The sequence below is a fragment of the Nicotiana tomentosiformis genome, chromosome 10, assembly GCF_000390325.3.
Source record: "Nicotiana tomentosiformis chromosome 10, ASM39032v3, whole genome shotgun sequence".
NCBI classification, from domain to species: domain Eukaryota; kingdom Viridiplantae; phylum Streptophyta; class Magnoliopsida; order Solanales; family Solanaceae; genus Nicotiana; species Nicotiana tomentosiformis.
Genome location: NC_090821.1, coordinates 78064181 through 78087287, shown reverse-complemented (window position 1 = coordinate 78087287; position 23107 = coordinate 78064181). Strand labels below are relative to the sequence as shown.

At 35.7% G+C, this 23107-nt stretch overlaps 1 protein-coding gene across 1 annotated transcript; it reads left to right on the top strand.

The window, feature by feature from the left end:
- Nucleotides 1-18458: 18458 nt before the first annotated feature.
- Nucleotides 18459-21215, top strand: LOC138900437 (uncharacterized). The gene is made up of 3 exons (XM_070187181.1): nt 18459-18896; nt 18990-19736; nt 20757-21215. Exons 1-3 carry the CDS (start codon nt 18459-18461, stop codon nt 21213-21215), a joined length of 1644 nt encoding a protein of 547 aa, XP_070043282.1.
- The last annotated feature ends 1892 nt before the right edge of the window (nt 21216-23107 follow it).

Genomic DNA, 23107 nt, shown 5'->3' with positions numbered 1-23107 from the left:
TTTACCATATTTGAAGTGTTAAATTCTGTTCATAATGTTCACAAATGGAAACAAACGAAGTTTCATTTGCTTATTCTGGTTTCACATTCAGAGGTTATTAACTATACTCGTAACCATGCCATTATCATAGTCAGTGATTACAAACAAAGGCGGACCTATAATTTTTTACGTGACGAGGTAACCATTTTTTTACTTATCTGTATCAAAATCTTACAATTTTTTCATTCTCACTTGAAAATATATTTTTAAATTTAAAAAACTGGTGTTAGTTTTTAGTTGCAAAATATGTTGAAAAAAGATATACAAATATGTTGCAAAAATCATAACCAAACACAACTTCATCTTCAATTCAAATTTTAATAAAATTCCAAATTTGAAAAAACAAAATTGAAATTCATATCCAAACGCCTACTAAAAACATAGGAAAAGAAGTAAATTAAAATCCTTTGTTTAGTTAGTTAAATATCATTAACCTTCTTTATATTCAAAGATTAAATTTTTTAATCTTTATGTTAAGTCTCACATATATTATTTTATCATACATATGCGATTTTAAGAAATAAAAATATTTATTGATAGGATAAGCACGCAATGCACGTAATCTAAGATTAGTCTAATTAAAAGATTTAGAATCCCTACTCCATATACTTAAAATGCTAACTCTGCCTCTCATAGGTAGGAGCAAAATAGGAAGGTTAACAATAATTTTTAAGGTGAATTTAGACGTTAGTTTTTTAGCCTTTTAAAATATAATTTATATATTTAAAAATTACATAAAGCATTAAAAATATTGATAAATATACTTCATACTTCTTCAATTATTAAATATATTTTAAGGAAGAAAATAAACCTTGAAATATCGATATGAATTATATGGGCGTATGTATAGTAAAAAGCTTATTTGATCTCCGAGTAACATAGTGTTATTATTTTGGGAAGAGAGCAACTATTACAAAAGGGATTTCCTTCCCAATCAATATGCACTTGATTTTTAATAATGCCAAAAGGAATAAGTAGTGAACAATAATAAACCAGTTCGACATTCTCAACATAGAGAATGTGGCTCGTATTTCATATTCATTCTTCAATAATTGCATATTGCATAGTTATGAATTACAGTCAATTTCATCTAACTGTCACCACAATTTAAAGAGTTACTATTAAAAATTATAGTGAGATGAATATGATTTTTTCATTCTTAGTTTGAGGCCTCAAATTGACTTTTACGAATGATTTTTTTTTCTTTTTGATAGGAATGCTTTCTTCTTCAATTGGTCTTATATAACGTAAATTTGTATTCCATAAGTGGGATTTCGGGAGAAAAGTGTTATACGACATTACGTATTTCTATTTTATAAAGGTAGAAATACTGTTTCGACTATAATCGGCTCGAATTTTGTATTTATAAATATTTTCTTTTAATTGTTGAGATTAAGGCCCGGTTTGTCCATTAAAAAAAATTCCTTTTTTTTTCAAAAATGTGTTCGTCCATTAAATTTTGTATCTTTTTAAAAAAAATTAGAAAATAATTTTTTCAAAAACCAAAAAGTGGAACCAGTTTTTCAAATTTTCATGGAAAAAAAAAATTTCACTCACAAAACTGCAACATATTTTCAAGTGAAATGCATGTCCAAATATAATTACAAATTTTTAACATAAGTCCAAATACTATTTTTTTTTTCCAAAAATTATACTCCCTCCGTTTTAATTTAGATGAGTTAATTTGACTCGGCACAGAGTTTAAAGAAAAAAAAAGACTTTTGAAACTTGTGATCTTAAAACTTTATTGGGTAAAAACTTTGTGGGTCATGATAATTTTGTGGTTATAAAAGCTTCCATTAAGAATAAAATAGGTAAAATAAAGAATTTAAAATAAATAATTTCTGAATTTAGAATTGTATTATTTATTTTAAAACAAACTAAAATATAAAATATTACTAATTGTTATATACAAACGCCTATTAAATATATGAATGGAAAAAAGGTAAATAATTAATAGGCGTTTTCCATTCATATTAAAAGTGAGAAGTTGGTGTTGTCAGTGAAACAATTGTCTTGGCTTGTGAGAAAAGGTGGAATTCCTTTTTGACCCCTCCTTTCTCCTTCTCGTAACTTAAAACCATTTTGTCTTTTGCTTTCATCTGATCAGTTTTCGTTCAGTCTATCACGTGAAAATTAATGTACTACAGTGTCAGTAGTAAATATCTTCATTCAACAGCATAACGAAATTGTTTAAATCATTATATTGAAGTCTTGCACATAATATTTTATTAAAATTTCACATCAATATTGGAGAGAAATAATAGGTTTAAAAGGTATAATTCAAGTTGAAAGGATACTTATATTTTTAGGCTCGATAATAGCTTAAACCGAAAAATCAATCTTTAAGGGGCAAAAGTCGACAAGGGTGCTAAGTGGGCGTTTCGACATAAGAATTGTAAAATTTAAAAGAAAAAGTGAAATATATTTTTTAGTAAAAATAAAATTTAAAAATTAAAGTTATGTTTGGACATGAATATAATTTTGGGTTATTTTTAAATTTTTGTGATTGATCTAAGTAAAAATTTTGAAAAATAGTTTTTTGAAGTTTTTCAAATTTTTGAAAAAATTCAAAATTTATCTTCAAATAAAAATTAAATATTTTATGATTAAACACTGATTTCAAAAAAAATTAAAAAAAATCGAAAAAAAAGTTAATTCTTAAGTCCAAATGGGCTCTTAAAGTTCTTAAAGGAGTATGTATGTGCCATTCATGATAAAGGACGAGCCGACGAGAGCGGATTTAAGAAAATAATTCTAAAACGTTGCCCCTAGTAGGTGTAATAAAGGTATTTATACAACAATAATAAATTTAGTAAAATAAGTGAGGTTTGGAAGGATAGCGTATATACATACTTTACTTTTGTTTTGTATAGGTAAAAAGTATTTTTCGATAGAAAATCGACTTTTTAGGTATTTAATCACCGTAAAAAAGAAGTTCATCAGGAAATGAAGAATTAACATGTTACAGTTACCCGATAGGAATAAAATGTTAAGAGTAGTACAACACAAGGCTGAGTTCTTTTGCTGATTTATAAAGAAAAGAACTTTTTATTCCAATTACATTGGATGTCAAAAATGACTGAACAAGCATGAAAGTCTTTACTATATGAAACTCAACTTTATGAAAAGTTGGGAGTATTATATTCTCTTTTATTGTCCCCTTTTTTGTTGGGGGTCGAGGGAAAAAAAAGAATCTTGAATAAAATAATAATTAACTCGATAATATAAACAGTATGGTCAAAAGAAATGACAGAAATGACTTTTATACTAAGTTATTATTACCCATACCTTGTACTTCACAGTTACATTATTTAAAGAATTTATACCTTCTAAAATAAGAACAAAAAACTCAATTACTCTAAGTTGACTCAAACAAGAGAAACCCCAAAAAAGAAATCATCTTCTATAGACAATTGACTCAAAATGGTAGTAAAAATATAGGAATACCAAAAAGCAAAGTCTAATATGAGAAATCTAAAAATAGCCAGATTTATAAGTGGTCATTTAAAAATAGTTACAGTTTCAAAAGTAATTAAAATTTAGTTACTTTTGAACGAAAACACTGTTCAAAATTCGAAAAAATATTCCAGCATAATATACTGGAGTTCCAATATAATTTATCGGTCCAGCATAATATGATAGAAGTTCATACAGTCGTACACCAATCTCTAGTATATTATACTGTAACTTTTCGTGTTGCAGCAAAATAGTGGTTATTTTTCAATAACTTTACAAATAGTGATTATTTTTTAATGACCAGTTCAAAAACTAACTAGCCGATACTGTTTTTATAATTATTTTAACCCTTTTCTAGTTACAGTCCCAAACACAACACACTTTCATAGTCTGTAACCATTCAAATACATGAGTCTACTTAGGAATGTAGTGGATATATGATATAATTCTATTCATGATTAGTGGTCTCGATTTCTAGTTTCGTTATAGTCCAATAAACCTCACAGAGTTGTCTGCGGGTCTACGTTATTATCAAGTCGAAATTTAGTTTAATTTTATAAATGGATTCTGAAAAGAATAGTGTGTTATTTTTATCTTATAAAGATAAAGAGGTTTTCAATACCATCTGCCATATGAAAAAAAATTCATATAATGTACTACTACTATTTTATAGGTCAAATACATACGCAATCCCATAAATTGGTCCATTTTTTTCGCTTAGAAATTTATATTAAAGCATGTGCCCGCTGAACACTTATAGCATGGTTGACCAAGCTTCTTTTGAGTTAAAAATATTTTTTATTTGTCAAAAGTATTTTTTTATAAAATTAAACTGTTTAGTCAAATTTTTGAAAGAAAAAAAGTGCTTTTGAAGAGAAACAGAAACAGTTTTAGCGAAGCAGAAAAAAATATTTTTTCTCTCCAAAATCAATTTTTTGAAAAATGCTTTTGAGAAAAATATACTTAGAAGCGATTTTTTAAAGTTTGGTCAAACACTAATTATTACTCAAAATTATATTCAAATTAATTAGACAAATAAAAATTATTTTTTATCAAAAGTACTTTTAAGAAAAATACTTTTGAGAAAAAATAAGTTAAATTTTACCGTTTGACCAAACAGGCTATTAATCTTAATACAAAATGTGTCTATTTAACACAAAATTGACAATCTAGACCAAGTTAAGCGTGTGTATGCCACTTGCTACTGATATGGTAAACAAAACGAATAAAAATATGACACGTGTCAAATATTTTAATTTTGAAAGAATAGAGAGAGATATGACCCCTTCTAGACTAGACTAGATATTAGAACAGTTTGTTCCCTCGTCTGATTTGGACGAATTGTTTGATCATTATTCATTTTTTGATTGAAGGAATTTCTTTTACATCAGAAGGAATTGTTAAACTGATAGGAGGAATTGTTCTGTCTTTTAATTTTAAGGAATCGATCGGTAAAAAAGAAAAAAATTAAGAACTGAATTATATGATCTTTTGTATTGAGATTTAAAGCTATGTCACGCTCCTAGAAGTAGTGTTGTGCACGCACTGTTTGACTATGTACGAAATTTAAGAAAAAATAAAAAAATTTAAAATTTATGGTTCTAAACAAGTTTAAAAAAAATGCAAAGTATTTGTGTAGTTATAAAATTTTCTCATTAAAGTTAAAATTGAATATTTAAGCTAAAGTGTTTTCAAATTTAAAAAGAGATCATTCTTTTTTAAACGGACCAAAAAAGAAATAGATTTATAATAAATTGAAATACATTTTTGATAGTGATCCCGTGTTCAATAGTTACAAGCTTTAATACAGGTGTCTAAGTGAAAAAATGGGATAAATTTAAGGGGTATTTGGCCTTATTGTTAAAAGGCCAAATACGTATACAGTTCATTGAACTTGACTCCATTTTTCATTTTGGCACTCTATCCCAACATTGTTTCATTTTGGTCATCCAACTCTATTACTTATGTTTCATTTTAACACGAAAGTTGACTAATCATATAGCGTGAAATGGCTCAAATTGGTACGCACGCGACACGGATTGTTTATGGCAAAATTCCTTCTCCATCGGTAATAAAATAATTGTTGGCCTATTTTTAATCCCCCAACTTCCTTCCCCCATATTTCATCTTCGTTATTTCCTTCCCCATTTACTGTTTATATGAAAACGATCGATTTCAGTCGGTTTCTTAAAAAATAAATTTTGCGGGACACTAAAAGAGTTTCTTGCATTTTTCGCCAAAAACAACGACCGAAGTTGGTCGGTTTCGTAAAAAAAAAAATTTAAAAAAAAATATTTTTAAATTAAATTTATATTTTGTGAAACGTGTGTGCATGCATATCCTGAAATACCCATAAATTTCATAAACTTCCGAACCGCTAAACTTTCGAACCCTTAAACTTTATAATTTCTAAACCCGTAAACTTCCAAACACATAAAGCTCTGAACTCATAATTTTGGAACTTGTAAAATTTCGAACCTGTAAATCGAAAGATGAAAAAACTAAAATTGAAAATATATATATAAAAAAAAATCCCCGGGGAAGGGAGGTGCAAAAAACGAAAAAAACAAAAATTTGAAATTACAAAAAAAAAAAAAAAAAAAGAGGTAAAAAAATATTTTTTTTTGGGGTGGATTAAATCCAGCTGACAAGGATAAAAAAAATAGGTGTCCAAATCTAATTTGATGGTTGTTTACATATTTGAAGCAAGTATGTATACGAGCTGTATTTTTACGTCGGATAAAAGTTTTTGTGTTAAAATAAAACATAAGAAATAAAGTTGGATGGTTAAAATGAAACAAAGTTGAGATAGAATATCATAATAAAAAAATAAATTAAAGTTCAATGGGTTGTTTATGTATTTGGACCGGTTAAAAAGAAACTTTTACCATTTGACTAATGGGTAATAGATGGTGTGCATGGGAATATGAGAATGAGAGTTGTGAATAAAGCTACTTTGGCCCTCTGTTCAAAAGAGTGAAGACTTAAAAGAAGACATTTTGGAGGCAGCAGTCAGTGAAGACATAACTGCACGCAAATATACACAAAAGAGTTGGAAAGGGTGAGAGTGCAGTTTACTGTTTTTAAAGTCATCATTACTTTCCCCCCTTAATTAACCTGCAACGCTTTCTGCTTCTTCTTGTTCAACTTTGCTATAGTTTTAAGTGCTTTTATAGTAACAAATATATTGTAAAAGATGAAGGATTTTTAACTTAAATTAACTCTAAAGAGTTTGCATATATGAATATTGTCCAATATAACAATAAAATATCCGTTATATATTTTCATAAGTGGGTCTGAAAATAATAGTATTTATTCATACCTTATTCTTACCTAGTAAAAGTAGATAGACTATTTACAATACACATTCGGCTTAGAATATTGTCCAATATAGAGTACAGCCAAATCTCTTATAATGGTCTCGTTTATTTCGATATCTTTTTAGCTACTATAGTGAAGCTCTCCTATAAAGAACATATATTACAATATAACGTGAAAAAATAGTTCCAAATAAAATTAGTCATTATAATACAGTGCTATTATAGAGAGTATTTTTTATAGAGAGATTTGATTATATTACATTCGCCCTGCCTCATTAAATGCGTCTTAATTGACTGAACAGAAAATTTGAAAATATATCTGAAGTAGTAGTGGCAAATGGGTGGGTTGGATCGGATTTGAACGGATTAAAAATGGGTTGAGTCTCAACCCGCCCATATTTCATGCGGGTTAAAAACAGGTTGGGTGTCAAATGGACGGGTTGAATATGAGTTAACCCATATTATATAGGCAAAATGGCCTATGAACCACTTAAACTTGCATCAGTTTGTCATCCTGGTATACAAACTTACAATTTTCCCATTTAGATGCTCAAAGTTGAGATAATAAGTATTATTAAGTACCTCTAACCGTTGATCATACTTGTGTTGCAACGCCGTGTGTGGTGTGGCAATAATGCGTGCCAATCACACGAATTAGACGCGTGAATTCAGTTTATAGGAATAAAAAATACTAAAAAAAAACAGAAACTAAAAATGAAAAGAAAAATCCAAATGCCTCTGGGTAACCTCCCCCACCTCATCTTCTTCGTCAGGGAGAATTACGCTCCTTATCACTTGGTCCAACAGCCCATTAGAAAATGGGCCATATTTGAAGCCTTTATCTCATATGTCTACATAATTTGAAAATTACTTTTCATCAATTAGCCTATCCCATTTAATTTTTTTTTTCTTTTCTTCGTTCTTCTTCTCGAGGGAGACACGATTTTGCACCCCATAATTTCTCTACCATTATATTTATTCTTTAATTATTCTTCCAGATTCAAAGCTGATAACCAATATTTAGATGAGAAAAAAAATACTACGTAAAATAATTATTTTTTTTTGGAGTCATATTTAGATCACTTCCTCCGTTGGAATTGAGAAAATTGTGATGTTCACTTGGTAGGTTATTGGATCATCAAACTAGAAAGAAGATATTTGCATTGTCTCCGTCGTATCCTCATTCCACATATAATTTTAATCTCAGTGGTTGATTAAAAACTTGAAAAATGAAAGTCATCATTAAAGGTCGTTCGAACTTCAATTTCAGAAATTGAATTTTTTGATTTGTTAGTTGTTTGGATTGGGTGTTGTCCCAATTGATTGGGATCATCAAGGGAAGTTCAAAACTCATATTTGAAGTGACTTGGAGTAGATTTAAGCTAGATTTGAGTTAAATTTCAGAAGATGTCCAAGGAAGAAGAAGAACCCGTGAAGCTCTATTGATATGATTCATTTGTATAATAGTGTATAATATTATATAAGTAGTATATAATAGTGTTTAAACATCCGTTACACATTATAGTATACAAGGTTGAGACATTATTTACAGGTATTTGAAGGATTTCTCACACTTCTTCTACACCTATATACATTGTGCATCACGAACATTTTCACTACCGTGCTTATACATCTTTATATACTTTTTAACAAGTATATATATAATGTACCTCTTTGTATAAAACTGTATAACATTGTATAAAAGTGTATAAACATATATGACGAACTTTTTGTACGATTTCACTACAATTCTTATATAAAACTATTCCAAATCTCCATCAAATGTATTCAAACATTGTATATAGCCTACTTAGACCATTTCTAATAAGTTCAAACAATACCCACTCATAATTTATCATAAAATCATATTCAAAATTTAACAAGATTAGCATTAAAAGAGATAGGAATTTAGGTTTCTCGCGCCTGTTTTTACGTTTTGTAGCTGTAATAGGTATGTATAAACTTGAGGAAAAAGGAGAATAAAAACTCACAGATATTTCAGCCTGAAGATATACATAATAAAAAAAATGAAAAAATAATTCGGATCTAAACTTATTGATATTTGGCTACACATTTGTAAACTTATAACTGGGCTAAAATACTGCAAGGTCAACTTATGAAGTGCATTATTCTGTAATTTTGTCTCTTTGTTACCCCTCATCTCTTCCTTTTCTTTTGTTTTTTTCGTTAACACTTCCCCTTTCTTTCCAATTTTTCTTCTGTGTTGACACAAAAGAAAACGTTTTTTCCTCTTCCTTTGTATGTTCCGTCGTTCATAGTTCCAAAGCAAAAAATCTTCGAACTTAAAATTGAATCAGTAAAATCGAAAGTATTTCACAACAAAGGAATCGAAACTCAAAAACATGAGTAGCATAGGAACATGTTGTGACTTATTGGTGAAGATATTCTCGCCGGACGACAAAGTATTTCAGATCGAATATGCTGGCAAAGCAGTCGATAACAGTGGAAACGAGTTATTCAGTGATGCTTAAAGGTTCTATGGTTGAGTCACACTTTGGCCATTGAAAATGATGGCTTGGGGGTTTGGTGGGCTCCTGACAAAGCTATGCAGATGATCTAATGGGCGGAAAATTCTATGACAATCGTTCACTCCATTTTAGCAGACGATTGAAAATGTAGAGTTCTTTGAGAGTTACGACTGAAATGAGTGTTTTAGGGTCTTTAGGTAAAAAAAAATGGATGTGGAATAGTCAGCGCTTAGTGGGTTTTCGCGCCTAACACTTGACATGTTTTTAATTCATTTATTGCTGACTCGGTTTTCACGTTTGTGAAATTGTAATGCGCGCGCTATGATTCAACACTCGGAGGTGTTTATTAGTTCACTTATGCTCAAGTTGAAGTGTTCATATGGAAATTTTATAAGTTTATTTACCGGCATGACAATCGGGTGTAAGTTTAAGTGGTGAAGAGGCATTTTTACCTATTATATAAGTGTATTATTTTTTCAAGTACAATTTATAATTTTGCTTTTGATAAAATTATTTAGTAATATAAGCTTAACTGGAATAATATATACTCTTATTTATTAAATTTATTCAAATTTGACTATCATATTGTAAACTTAAGTTACTCTTTCACAAAATATAACAGCTTTCATGTTAGGAAGAAAATGTGATCAATGCACATCAAAAAATATCACTAATAAGATATGACACTTTTTATTTTTCACTTTGTTCATATATTGTTTGTAATCCAAATAAAACTAAACAAAAAAATACTATAAATAGAAAGATACTATTTATATTCAGAAAATTCACTAATAATACGTGACTATGTACAAATTCAACGTTGATATATGTGCTCCATAAGTAAAAATAAAATAATATTTTTTGGTAGAAAAAGAAAGTACTCTTTCTACAATATGAAAAGAAATTATTCATTTTATTGAAATGAAGAAAAATATATTTTTCACATCATTTTAGTGGAATGAAAGAAAATATTTTTTTTACATCACGAAAAAAAGTATTTTTTTGTTGAAATGAGATAAAATATTTTTTTAACATCATGAAAAAAAATACGTATTCTGTAAAAATGAAAAGAAAGTACTATTAATAATATTTCTATTGAGTTGGGTATGGGTGGGTGGTGGGTGGGATGGTAGCGGTGGGGTTAGGGGATAAGGTAGGGTGTTGGGGGTGGGTTGGTGGGGAAGAGGAATAAGGTGTGGAAGATTGAAAAAAGGTTTTGAAAAATGTTTTCCCTTCTCTTGATAAAGAAATAATTTTCTCCAATTAGAGGAAAATGAGTTAATAAGGAAAATATTTTTTAAAACATTTAAGTCAACCAAACATAAAAAATGTTGGGATAACCCACTAGGCTAATCCATATTTTACCCATGAATATCCATATTTTTATGGGTTGAATCCCAAATTTTATCCAACTTAAATATCACTTATCCAACATACTAAAATATGGGCGGATTGGGTGGGTTGACAAAATATGGGCTTATTTTGCCAGCACTAATATGAAGTATAATTTAAATCATGTGGTACATTTTTTAATTTTTTTATTTGTATTTTTAAATATGTCATGTTATGTCACAACCCGAAATTCCCACCTCCGGACCGTGATGGTGCCTAACATTTCACTTGCTAGGCAAGCCAACGTTAGAATAACATTATCCATTTCTAAAATAATTTTTAAATTTATTAATAACAAGAAAGCAAATGCGGAAGCAATTTTGAAATAATCCATAATAATAATAACGGTGTCTAAATACCATCCCAGAATTGGTGTCCAAGTGCACGAGCTTCTAGAATAAATACAAATAAAGGTCTGAATAAAATAAAGCTGTCTGGAAATAAACACACAGCTAAAGTACAATAGACGGGGACTTCAGAACTGCGGACGCCATGCAGTTATACCTCAAGTCTCCTCTGATAGCTGAAATCCAAGCAAGTCTATGGTACGCCGCTGGGACCAATTTCAAAATCTGCACAAGAAGTGCAGAGTGTAGTATCAGTACAACCGACCCCATGTACTGGTAAGTGCTGAGCCTAACCTCCATGAAGTAGTGACGAGGCAAAGGCAGTTCATTTACATTAACATGTACGCAATATTAGTAACAGCAACAATAATAGGAATAAATCAGGTAATTCATTTATAATAATTGAAGGCAACTCAGCAGTCATAACCAATTATCATTTTTATTATTTTTGTTGCAGCGTGCAACCCGCTCTCACAATATATCCACATTCAGTTCTGTTGCGGCGTGCAACCCGCTCCTCCAACATATTCATTTTAATCAAGTCTGTTGCGGCGTGCAACCCGATCCTCCAATATTAACTTTTTAACAAGTCTATTGCGCGCGTGCAACTCGATCCTCCAATATTGACTTTTAATAAGTCTGTTGCGGCGTGCAACCCGATCCTCCAATATAGACTTTTAATAAGTCTGTTGCGGCGTGCAACCCAATCTTCCAACATTTTTATTTACCAATTCTTATAAAAAAAAAAATTCCAATAAATATAACAATTAATATAAATTACGAGACGACAAGCATACAATAATTATGGTTTAATTATTAAGCAAATAATGACAAATAGTAAATTATTATGGAAATCAATGAGCAAATAGACAGTTTAATATTTATTATGCTAAATGTTAAATAATAATTAAGGCACATAATTCAAATAGAATGTAACAATTAATGCAGGAATTCAAGAATTTATATTTGCATAGAATAAGAGAGAAACAAATATTATAATAATTAATTTATGATTAAAAATAATTTATGATTTTTCAAGTAAGCAGGCAAACAATTAATTTGACGACGTATAGACACTCGTCACCTCGCCTATACGTCGTTTACATGCAATTCACATAACAAACAATTTAAGGGTTCTATTCCCTCAAGTCAAGGTTAACCCCGACACTTACCTCGCTTTGCAAATTCCAATCAATTATTCAACCACAGTTTTTCCTTTAAAATTTACCTTCGAAAGCTTCAAATCTATTCACAAACAATTCAATATATTCAATACTAATCATAGGAATTAATTCCATATGAATTTATAAATTTCCGGATAAAAATCTAAAATTCATTAATATATTCGGCAGTGGGACCCACATCTCAAATCCCGAAAAAACTCACAAAATCTGAACACCCGTTCCGATACGAGTTCAACCATACCAAATTTGTCCAATTCCGATATCAAATGGACCTTCAAATCTTAATTTTTTATTTTTAGAAAATTTTACAAAAATTCCAATTTCTTCTATCTAAATCCGAAATAAATGATGAATATAGAAATGGATTTGTAAAATACAATCATTATATGATAAAAACTCCTTTGAAATCGCCCCTAAGCCGAGTTATAATTGAGGGTTTGTGACAAAATGGGAAAAATTCCGTTTTTGGTTCTGTTTTAAGTCACAGGGGTTAGGCCTTCTTCGCGTTCGCGAAGGGCCTGTCGCGTTCGCAATGAGTAGCAGTCCTCCTTCGCGTTCGCGAAGGTTTCCCCCTGGCCTTCGCGTTCGCGAGGCATAGCTCGCGTTCGCGCTGAAGGAATAATCGACCCTCCCCCAGGTGTGCCTAACACTACGCGTTCGTGAGGAGACGGTCGCGTTCGTGAAGGGTAATACCCCCATCGCTTCACGTTCACGACCAAGACTTTGCGTTCGCGAAGAAGAAAAATCCAGCTGCCCAGTTTACTCTCCGCGTTCGCGAGAGTACCTTCGCGAATGCGAAGAAGAACATACCAGAACACTTTCTGTAGCAAAATACCAAATTTTCAAAGTCCAAAACATCCCATAGCCTATTCAAAACTCACCCGAGCCCTCAGGGCTCCAAACCAAACATGCACACATGTTCTAAAACATCATACGAACTTGCTCGCATGATCGAATCGCCAAAATAACACCTAGAACTACGAATCGGACATCAAATCAAAGGAAGTTTTCAAGAAAACTTTAAAACTTATATACCACAGCAGTGACAACCTTTATTTGAGCTAACTGGAGATGGAGTCCTTAGATACCAGGGCCGCTTATGTGTACCGTCAGTAGGAGAGCTCCGTGCCAAGATTATTTCGGAGGCCCATTATTCTAGATATGCAGTTCATCCCGGAGCGACAAAGATGTATCGGGACCTTCGACAGATCTATTGGTGGAATGGAATGAAAAAAGATATCGCGGAGATGGTAGCCCAATGTCCTAACTACCAACAAGTTAAAGCCGAACATCAGAGGCCTGGAGGCCTAACTCAGTGTATTGAGCCTGCTTTATGGAAATGGGATATGATAAATATGGACTTCATCACTGGTTTGCCTCGCACTCCACGGAGGTATGATTCTATTTGGGTAATTATTGATAGGCTTACAAAATCTGCTCATTTCCTGCCAGTCAGGACGACATATTCAGCCGAGGATTATGCCAAGCTTTACATTCGAGAGATTGTTCGCCTTCACGGAGTGCCATTATCTATTATCTCTGATCGAGGGGCTCAATTTACAGCATATTTTTGGAAATCTTTTCAGAAGGGCCTAGGCACGCAGGTAAATCTTTGCACCGCTTTTCATCCGCAAACTGATGGACAGGCAGAGCGTACTATTCAGACAGTTGAGGATATGTTACGTGCCTGCGTGCTAGATTTTAAAGGAAGTTGGGATGATCATCTACCTCTTATTGAGTTCGCTTATAATAACAGCTTCCAAGCTAGTATTCAGATGGCTCCTTACGAAGCACTATACGGGCGGAAGTGTAGGTCTCCGATCGGTTGGTTCGAGGTCGGGGAAGCAGAGTTGCTAGGTCCTAACTTAGTCTAGCAAGCAATGGAAAAGGAAAAACTTATTAGAGACCGGCTGCGTACAGCACAAAGTCGGCAAAAGTCTTATATAGATGTTCGACGACGAGACTTAGAGTTTGATGTAGAAGATTGGGTTTTCCTGAAAGTATCGCCTATGAAGGGCGTCATGCGATTTGGAAAGAAGGGGAAGCTCAGCCCCAGGTATGTTGGACCGTATAAGATTATTCGGAGGATTGGTAGGGTGGCGTACGAGCTTGATTTGCCTTTAGAATTAGAAGCAGTCCATCCTGTGTTTCATGTATCTATGCTGCGGAAATGCATTGGAGATCCTTCACGTATTACGCCCATTGAGGATTTTCACATTGCTGAAGACTTATCTTATGCAGAGGTACCAGTAGTTATTTTAGATCGGCAGGTAAGGAAGCTTCGAACTAAAGAAGTGGCTTCCGTGAAAGTGTTATGGCGAAATAACAACATCGAGGAAATGACCTGGGAAGCTGAGGAGGAAATGAGGAAGAAGTACCCCCACCTATTTACGATTTAAGGTGAGTCGCATTTAAATAATTGCCAATTGTTTCTTTACAGCAACTTAATTGGATTTTAAATGACTTGAAAGTGCAATTTAAATTTCTTATTGCGAGATAGTTATACGAAGCCTAATAGTTGGAATCTTCAGAATTTGACTAATGCTTTGCAAATGTAACAAATATAGCCTCGCAAATAACGTATTAGCGGACAAGAAATGAAACCAAAGAATTGACTTGACCCATTCGCGGACGAATGTTCTTAAGGGGGGAGACTGTGAGATCCCAGGTGTTTCTCTCTTCTCTTACGTAATATACGTAACGTGGCATGGTTATATTAGGTATATATGATTGGGTATAGCACATTGGGAGAATAATACTGAAAATGTGTGGTAATATCAAGGAACTAAACTAAAGCTTTAAGTCAAAGGAATCCCTTAAACAAAGGTTCATGGTTAAAGAAATGGCTCGGGTAGCACCCCGCGCGTTCGGAAGGTTTAAGTTAACTTGCACCTGTGGGATAAGACTAAGAGTATATAATATGCTAAGAATAATGTGTTATGAGGTATTATAATATCACACTGGTCACATGTTAAGTTTTGGAGTCAAGCAAGTTGCGAAATAAAGGTCGGCAAAAGTTATCGTAAATTTCTCTAATAAATTTTCTAAACTTTGGGTCAAATGTATCAGATTGTTTCTCCCAATATATAAAGAGTTATGGGATCCACAACCTACCAAATCGAAGGTCTACGAGTCTAGTTTGCAACCAAAGAAATATCACATCAAACCGACATTGGAGTAAAAGGTTATGACTGTTTTACCGAGGACTGTCCGGGCTGAAATTGGGTCGCGAACCAGGTCGGGTCAAACAAGTGGTATAAGTCGGGAAATCCGACTTTTAAGACCCCAAAATATTTCATCTTCATCCCAAAACAGTGAGAAAGCTTAAGAGAGGGTTTCATGGTGTTCTTGAGTGATTAAGGTGCGTTTTTAACGATTTCTATCGTTAAAGTTTGCCCCTGTGCCTAGAAGCGCAATCTCTACGCTTTGCAATCGTTTTCCCCTTCTATTAGCTGTGTTTGGAGCTATTTTTGGAAGATAGGAAATTGTTATTCTTGCTGGTTCTTCAGGATTTATACTTGGTTTGCCAAGGTAATCATCTTGGGACTCTTTTATGATCGTTTTTACAAAGTTCTATGGGCGTTTCGTCAAGTTAGGATCATATGGCAAATCTGCCGATTTAAACTCATTTATGAACTGTTTATAAGTGCGTATAAGCTGCATATATATAGTGGTTTCGAAGCTTAGGACGTAAGGAACAACTTTTGTGAAGGAACTACAGGCATTCGGACGTTCGTTGGAGAGGTATGTTAAGGCTAAGTTTCGTCCTTCCTTTTAGCACGAATTTTTGGAAATTCCTAAGACGCCAAATATGATATTTTACTATTCTGTTGCTAGAAAGACCTTCTGTGAAAGGCATTGGTATCGTAGCTGAAGTATTTTCATGATGCTATTAGGTTGATATTCCACTCGTTCGGTTAAAAAGGGTATTCGACATCTATATATGTCATTTTGTCGGCTTTCTTAAATATATGTCCATATATATGAATTCTTATTCGTCTTTGGGTTGTGTGACTTAAAAATAAAGGCATTTAGTATTTTCCATCAGTCCTTCTTCCTTGTTAAAGTGTATTTTAAAATTTCTAAAGTGACACGTCGATTTCAAAATTCTCAAATATAATTTTTATGTTTAAACTACTAAAACGTTTGATTTTTTTTGAAATACTTTCTTTTATTAATTATCAAGAAATCAGGTATAAGGACTAAGTGAAGAACCTTAAGCTTTTTATGAACATATTCAAAGTTAAGTTATCTTTCTAAAAGTCGAGTTAAGTTTTCAAACTTATTAAAATAGATACGAGGTTCCACAAGACATTTGTATGCGATACGAAGGTGATTATGAGATTATGAGAATAAGAGTACCAATGAGCCAAGGTTGGCTAAGTTCTTGTTATGGCCTATTATGTGCATTGAAATTTCATATCATACATGACATATTATGTATGGACTTCGAGCTATAATCGGAGGTAAGGGGCCTATTTGTCCCGAAAGACTATATATATTGTACAGATGGCCAAAGGTTGGCAATATGATACCGGTTAGCTACCGGGAGAGACCGCCATTGCTAGCATTTGGTTGGGTATGTCATGCATTTACATCAATATATATGTATTCACGACATACGATTACACGAGCATACCATGCATATTTTATTACTATGAGGTCGGATGTCGGCCATGGAGGCTATCAGAGTTTCAGTGTCAGGTGGTATTTTATTACCTTTTTACATCAGCTATGTATGATTCTACTTGCTGCCTTACATACCAGTACATTTTTATTTGTACTGATGTCCCGTTGCCTGGGGACACTACATTTTTGTTTCGTGTGTGCAGGTCCAGGTAGGGACTCTGATCGACCCCTCCGCTAGGATTTCGGGGTTCAGCTGTGAGTTGGTAAGCTCCACCTCTTCCTGGAGCTTTCATAGGATGGTTACTTTTGTTGTACAGTTTGGGTATAATTGGGGCCGTATCCCGACAGTGCTTATCACACTATTAGAGGCTATTGTGGACACAATATTCTGGGTTTCTTTTTGCTGCTTTCAGTCTCCAGCCCATAGGCTTGGCATATATATATAGGTGTGTAGGCATGTATGTCTTCAGTCGCGGCCTCGTCAGCCAGCTAGTATTTTATTATTTTGGCTTGTCTACCTATGTTTATATGGCTTATTGTTATTCATGTCATAACCTTACGGTCCAGGCTTAGTATTTCAGATGTTGTGCTGCCCGATCTGTTGGGCCCCCAGTCTAGTTAGCTAGTATGTTTAGTGGCTAACTCGATCGAATACAGTATCGAGTGCTAGTCGTGCCTCCCCTAGTTTGGGGCGTGACAAACTTGGTATCAGAGCAGGTCGTATCCTAGGGAGTCCACAAGCCGTGTCTAGTAGAGTCTTGCTTATGGGTATGTTGTGCACCACACTTATAATCAGGAGGCTATGAAGCATTTAGGAATGGTTACATTTCTTTCAATTAATAGATTGTGCTATAGAGCGAAGTCATAAGAACATATGAAATCTAAATCGTGCTTTGTGTTTCCTATCTAACAAGCTACCTACGCTCAGGAGATGGCACATCGAGAGACAGGTATGGATCCGGGAGAATGCACCAGTCGTTCCCCACCGGGTCAGAGGGATAGATTTCCCTTAGAGGCTCACAGTGAGTCTCCAGTACCCCTAGTTTCAGCTTCCCCAACACTTGTTGGAGCCCAGGGAGATGCAGTACCCCCAGCCTAACCAGTTCCATTGGTACCTGAGGCAGCTAGAGACACAGGACCTCCAGCCCCTATTGTTCTCCCATCAGAGACTGGGGAGCAGGGGATGAGGGAGGCTATTCAGTTGCTGACTAGGATGGTTTCTATTCATGAGCGACAGATAGAGTCAGGAGCAGATGCCCGGAGAGATCGGATAGGAAGCTCGACGGTACAAGAGTTTCTTCACTTGGCCCCTCCATTATTTACAGGATCCAGTTCCACTGAGGATCCCTAGGACTTTATAGACCATATGTATAGAGTATTGAGGGTGATGCATGCCTCCGTCACCGAGGCTGTGGAGTTGGCTTCTTTTCAACTACGTGATGTAGCCGTCCTATGGTATGAGGCATGGGAGAGATCTAGAGGACCTGATGCTCCGCCAGCAGAGTGGGAGGACTTCTCAGAGGTTTTTTAGCCCATTATTTACCACGGGAGGTTCGGGAGGCCCATCTTGACCAGTTTCTTAGCCTAAAGCAGGGGGATATGAGTGTGAGGGATTATAGCCATAAGTTTAATTCTTTGGCAAGGTATGCACCAGATATAGTACGTACCATGAGGGCTAGAGTTCATCATTATGTGGATGGTTTGGGGGATCATCTGATTAGAGACTGTAGGGTTGCATCCCTATCGGATGATGTAGATATTTCCCGCATACAGGCTTTCGCTCAGACTACAGAGGACCTTTCCCGTCGGATTCGTGATACTCGCAGGAATAGGGAGCAGAGTAAGATGGCTCGTACTATGGGGTCTTATAGGGAGCCACGAGTTGATTTTAGGGCCCCACTCCATCGATATCCACCTCGGTCAGCAGGTAGTTTCCCACCACAGATGCAGGGCCAGCGGTTTGATCGTTATATTCAGTCAGGATCGGGGCAGAGCTCAAGCCAGCCTGAGGGCCGTCGACAGGAGCGTTCTGCACAGGTGAGACAGCTTACTCCTCCATGTACTTAGTGCGGTAAGCTGCACACCGGGCAATGTAGACAGGGTTCGAGTGCATGTTTTCATTGTGGGTAGACAGGACATTATATTAGCCGGTGCCCGGGGTTAGGCAGAGGTACACCAGCCCAGCCTTCAGGATTCACAGCAGCCTCTTCGCCCTCAGTCCGTGCTCCCCGACCAGGTCCACAGTCTACTCAGGGCCGTGGTAGTGGGAGAGGTGGAGGAGACACCTCAGGTTCTAGTGGTGGCCAGAACCGCTTTTATGCACTCACAGGCCGACATGATTCAGAGACATCCCCAGATGTTGTCACAGGTATATTGACAATACATTCTCATGCCATTTATGCATTGATGGATCCCGGCTCTACATTTTCATATATTACTCCATTTATTGCTGGTAAGCTTGACATGAGATCTGAGTTGTTGCCACATCCAGTTGAGGTGTCTACGCCAGTTGGCGACTCTATTGTAGCTAATCATGTCTATCGAGATTGTACAGTGTTAATTAATGACCGTCCAACCTCTGTTGATTTAGTTGAATTGGTTATGCTAGACTTCGATGTCATTATGGGTATGGATTGGTTGGCAGCTTGTTATGCTAATATTGATTGTCGTGCAAAGTTGGTCCGATTTCATTTTCCTGGTGAGCCTATCCTTGAATGGAAAGGTAATGCAGCCACGCCCAAGGGTAAGTTTATTTCATACCTTAGGGCTCGGAAGTTTATTGCTAAAGGTTGTATATACCATCTGGTTCATGTTAGGGATATAGATAAGGAGCCAGCGACTCTTCAGTCAGTTCCTATTGTGAATGAATTCCCGACGGTATTCCCTGACGAGCTTCCAGGAATTCCCCCCGAAAGGGAAATCGATTTCGCTATAGATTTGCTTCCTGATGCGCAGCCTATATCCATTCCTCCCTACAGAATGGCTCCTGCAGAGCTAAGGGAATTGAAGGAACAACTGAAGGACTTGCTCGATAAAGGCTTTATTAGGCCAAGTACATCCCCATGGGGTGCTCCGGTGCTCTTTGTTCGAAAGAAAGATGGGTCCTTGCGGATGTGCATTGACTACAGGCAACTAAATAAAGTCACTATCAAGAATAAGTATCCTCTTCCACGGATTGATGACTTGTTCGACCAGTTACAAGGTGCCAAATGCTTTTCGAAGATCGACTTGCGATCCGGTTATCATCAGCTACGAGTCAGGGATATTGATATCCCAAAAACAGCATTTAGGACGAGGTATGGCCATTTTGAATTCCTTGTCATGTCTTTCGGGCTTACAAATGCCCCAGCAGCCTTTATGGATCTTATAAACCGGGTATTCAAACCATTCTTGGATGAATTTGTGATTGTGTTTATTGACGACATCCTGATCTATTCACGATCGGAAGCCGAGCATGCGGACCACTTGCGAGCTGTATTGCAGACTCTCCAGGACTACAGGTTATATGCTAAATTCTCTTAATGTAAATTTTGGCTAACTTCTGTAGCTTTTCTTGGTCATGTTATTACCGGCGATGGTATCAAGGTTGATGGCCAAAAGATTGAAGCTGTGATGACTTGGCCGAGGCCCTTGAATCCGACAGAGGTTCGTAGCTTTTTAGGCTTGGCAGGGTATTACCGAAGGTTTGTGGAGGGATTTTCCTCTATCTCTGCACCATTGACGAAACTGACATATAAGGGAGCTAAGTTTCAGTGGACTGAGGCATGTGAACAAAGTTTTCAGGAACTAAAGAAAAGGCTTACTACGGCACCTGTCTAGACTCTTCCGGATGGCACCGAGGGTTATGTTGTATATTGTGATGCCTCGAGAATTGGCCTAGGTTGTGTTCTTATGCAGCATGGTAAGGTTATCGCGTACGCCTCCAGACAGTTGCGAAAACATGAACAGAACTATCCTACGCACGATCTTGATTTAGCCGCAGTTGTATTTGCCCTAAAGATTTGGCGGCATTATCTATATGGGGTTCATATTGATGTTTTCACCGACCACCAGAGCCTTCAGTATTTATTTAAACAGAGGGAGCTTAACTTACGACAAAGAAGATGGCTAGAATTTCTAAAGGACTATGATGTTGATATTTTATATCATCCCGGCAAAGCTAATATTGTTGCTGATGCCCTTAACCGGAAGTCCATGGGCAGTCTAAGCCATATTGAAGCTGATAAGGTCAAGATGACCAAATATCTATGCCAGCTAGCTAGTTTGCAGGTGCGTTTGGTAGATGCAGAGGGTGGACGCATTCTCGTTCAGAATACGGCAAAATCTTCTTTTGTTACTGAAGTGAAAGAGCGATAACACGATGATCCTGTGCTTATAAAACTGAGGGAAAGTATTCCACAGCAGCGACAACCTTTATTTGAGCTAACTGGAGATGGAGTCCTTAGATACCAGGGCCACTTATGTGTACCGTCAGTAGGAGAGCTCCGTGCCAAGATTATTTTGGAGGCCCATTATTCTAGATATGCAGTTCATCCCGGAGCGACAAAGATGTATCGGGACCTTCGACAGATCTATTGGTGGAATGGAATGAAAAAAGATATCGCGGAGATGGTAGTCCAATGTCCCAACTGCCAGCAAGTTAAAAGCCGAACATCAGAGGCCTGGAGGCCTAACTCAGTGTATTGAGCTTCCATTATGGAAATGGGACATGATAAATATGGACTTCATCACTGGTTTGCCTCGCACTCCATGGAGGTATGATTCTATTTGGGTAATTATTGATAGGCTTACAAAATCTGCTCATTTCCTGCCAGTCAGGACGACATATTCAGCCGAGGATTATGCCAAGCTTTACATTCGAGAGATTGTTCGCCTTCACGGAGTGCCATTATCTATTATCTCTGATCGAGGGGCTCAATTTACAGCATATTTTTGGAAATCTTTTCAGAAGGGTCTAGGCACGCAGGTAAATCTTAGCACCGCTTTTCATCCGCAAACTGATGGACAGGCAGAGCGTACTATTGAGACAGTTGAGGATATGTTACGTGCCTGCGTGCTAGATTTTAAAGGAAGTTGGGATGATCATCTACCTCTTATTGAGTTCGCTTATAATAACAGCTTCCAAGCAAGTATTCAGATGGCTCCTTACGAAGCACTATACGAGCGGAAGTGTAGGTCATCGATCGGTTGGTTCGAGGTCGGGGAAGCAGAGTTGCTAGGTCCTAACTTAGTCCAGCAAGCAATGGAAAAGGTAAAACTTATTAGAGACCGGCTGCGTACAGCACAAAGTCAGCAAAAGTCTTATGCAGATGTTCGACGACGAGACTTAGAGTTTGATGTAGAAGATTGGGTTTTCCTGAAAGTATCGCCTATGAAGGGCGTCATGCGATTTGGAAAGAAGGGGAAGCTCAGCCCCAGGTATGTTGGACCGTATAAGATTATTCGGAGGATTGGTAGGGTGGCGTACGAGCTTGATTTGCCTTTAGAATTGGAAGCAGTCCATCCTGTGTTTCATGTATCTATGTTGCGGAAGTGCATTGGAGATCCTTCACGTATTACGCCCATTGAGGATATTCACATTGCTGAAGACTTATCTTATGCAGAGGTACCAGTAGTTATTTTAGATCGGCAGGTAAGGAAGCTTCGAACTAAAGAAGTGGCTTCCGTGAAAGTGTTATGGCGAAATAACAACATCGAGGAAATGACCTGGGAAGCTGAGGAGGAAATGAGGAAGAAGTACCCCCACCTATTTACGACTTAAGGTGAGTCGCATTTAAATAATTACCAATTATTTCTTTACAGCAACTTAATTGGATTTTAAATGACTTGAAAGTGTAATTTAAATTTCTTATTGCGAGATAGCTATACGAAGCCTAGTAGTTGGAATCTTCAGAATTTGACTTATGCTTTGCAAATGTAACAAATATAGCCTCGCAAATAACGTATTAGCGGACAAGAAATGAAACCAAAGAATTGACTTGACCCATTCGCGGACGAATGTTCTTAAGGGGGAGACTGTGAGACCCCAGGTGTTTCTCTCTTCTCTTACGTAATATACGTAACGTGGCGTGATTATATTAGGTATATATGATTGGGTATAGCACATTGGGAGAATAAGACTGAAAATGTGTGGTAATATCAAGGAACTAAACTAAAGCTTTAAGTCAAAGGAATCCCTTAAACAAAGGTTCATGGTTAAAGAAATGGCTCGGGTAGCACCCCGCGCGTTCGGAAGGTTTAAGTTAACT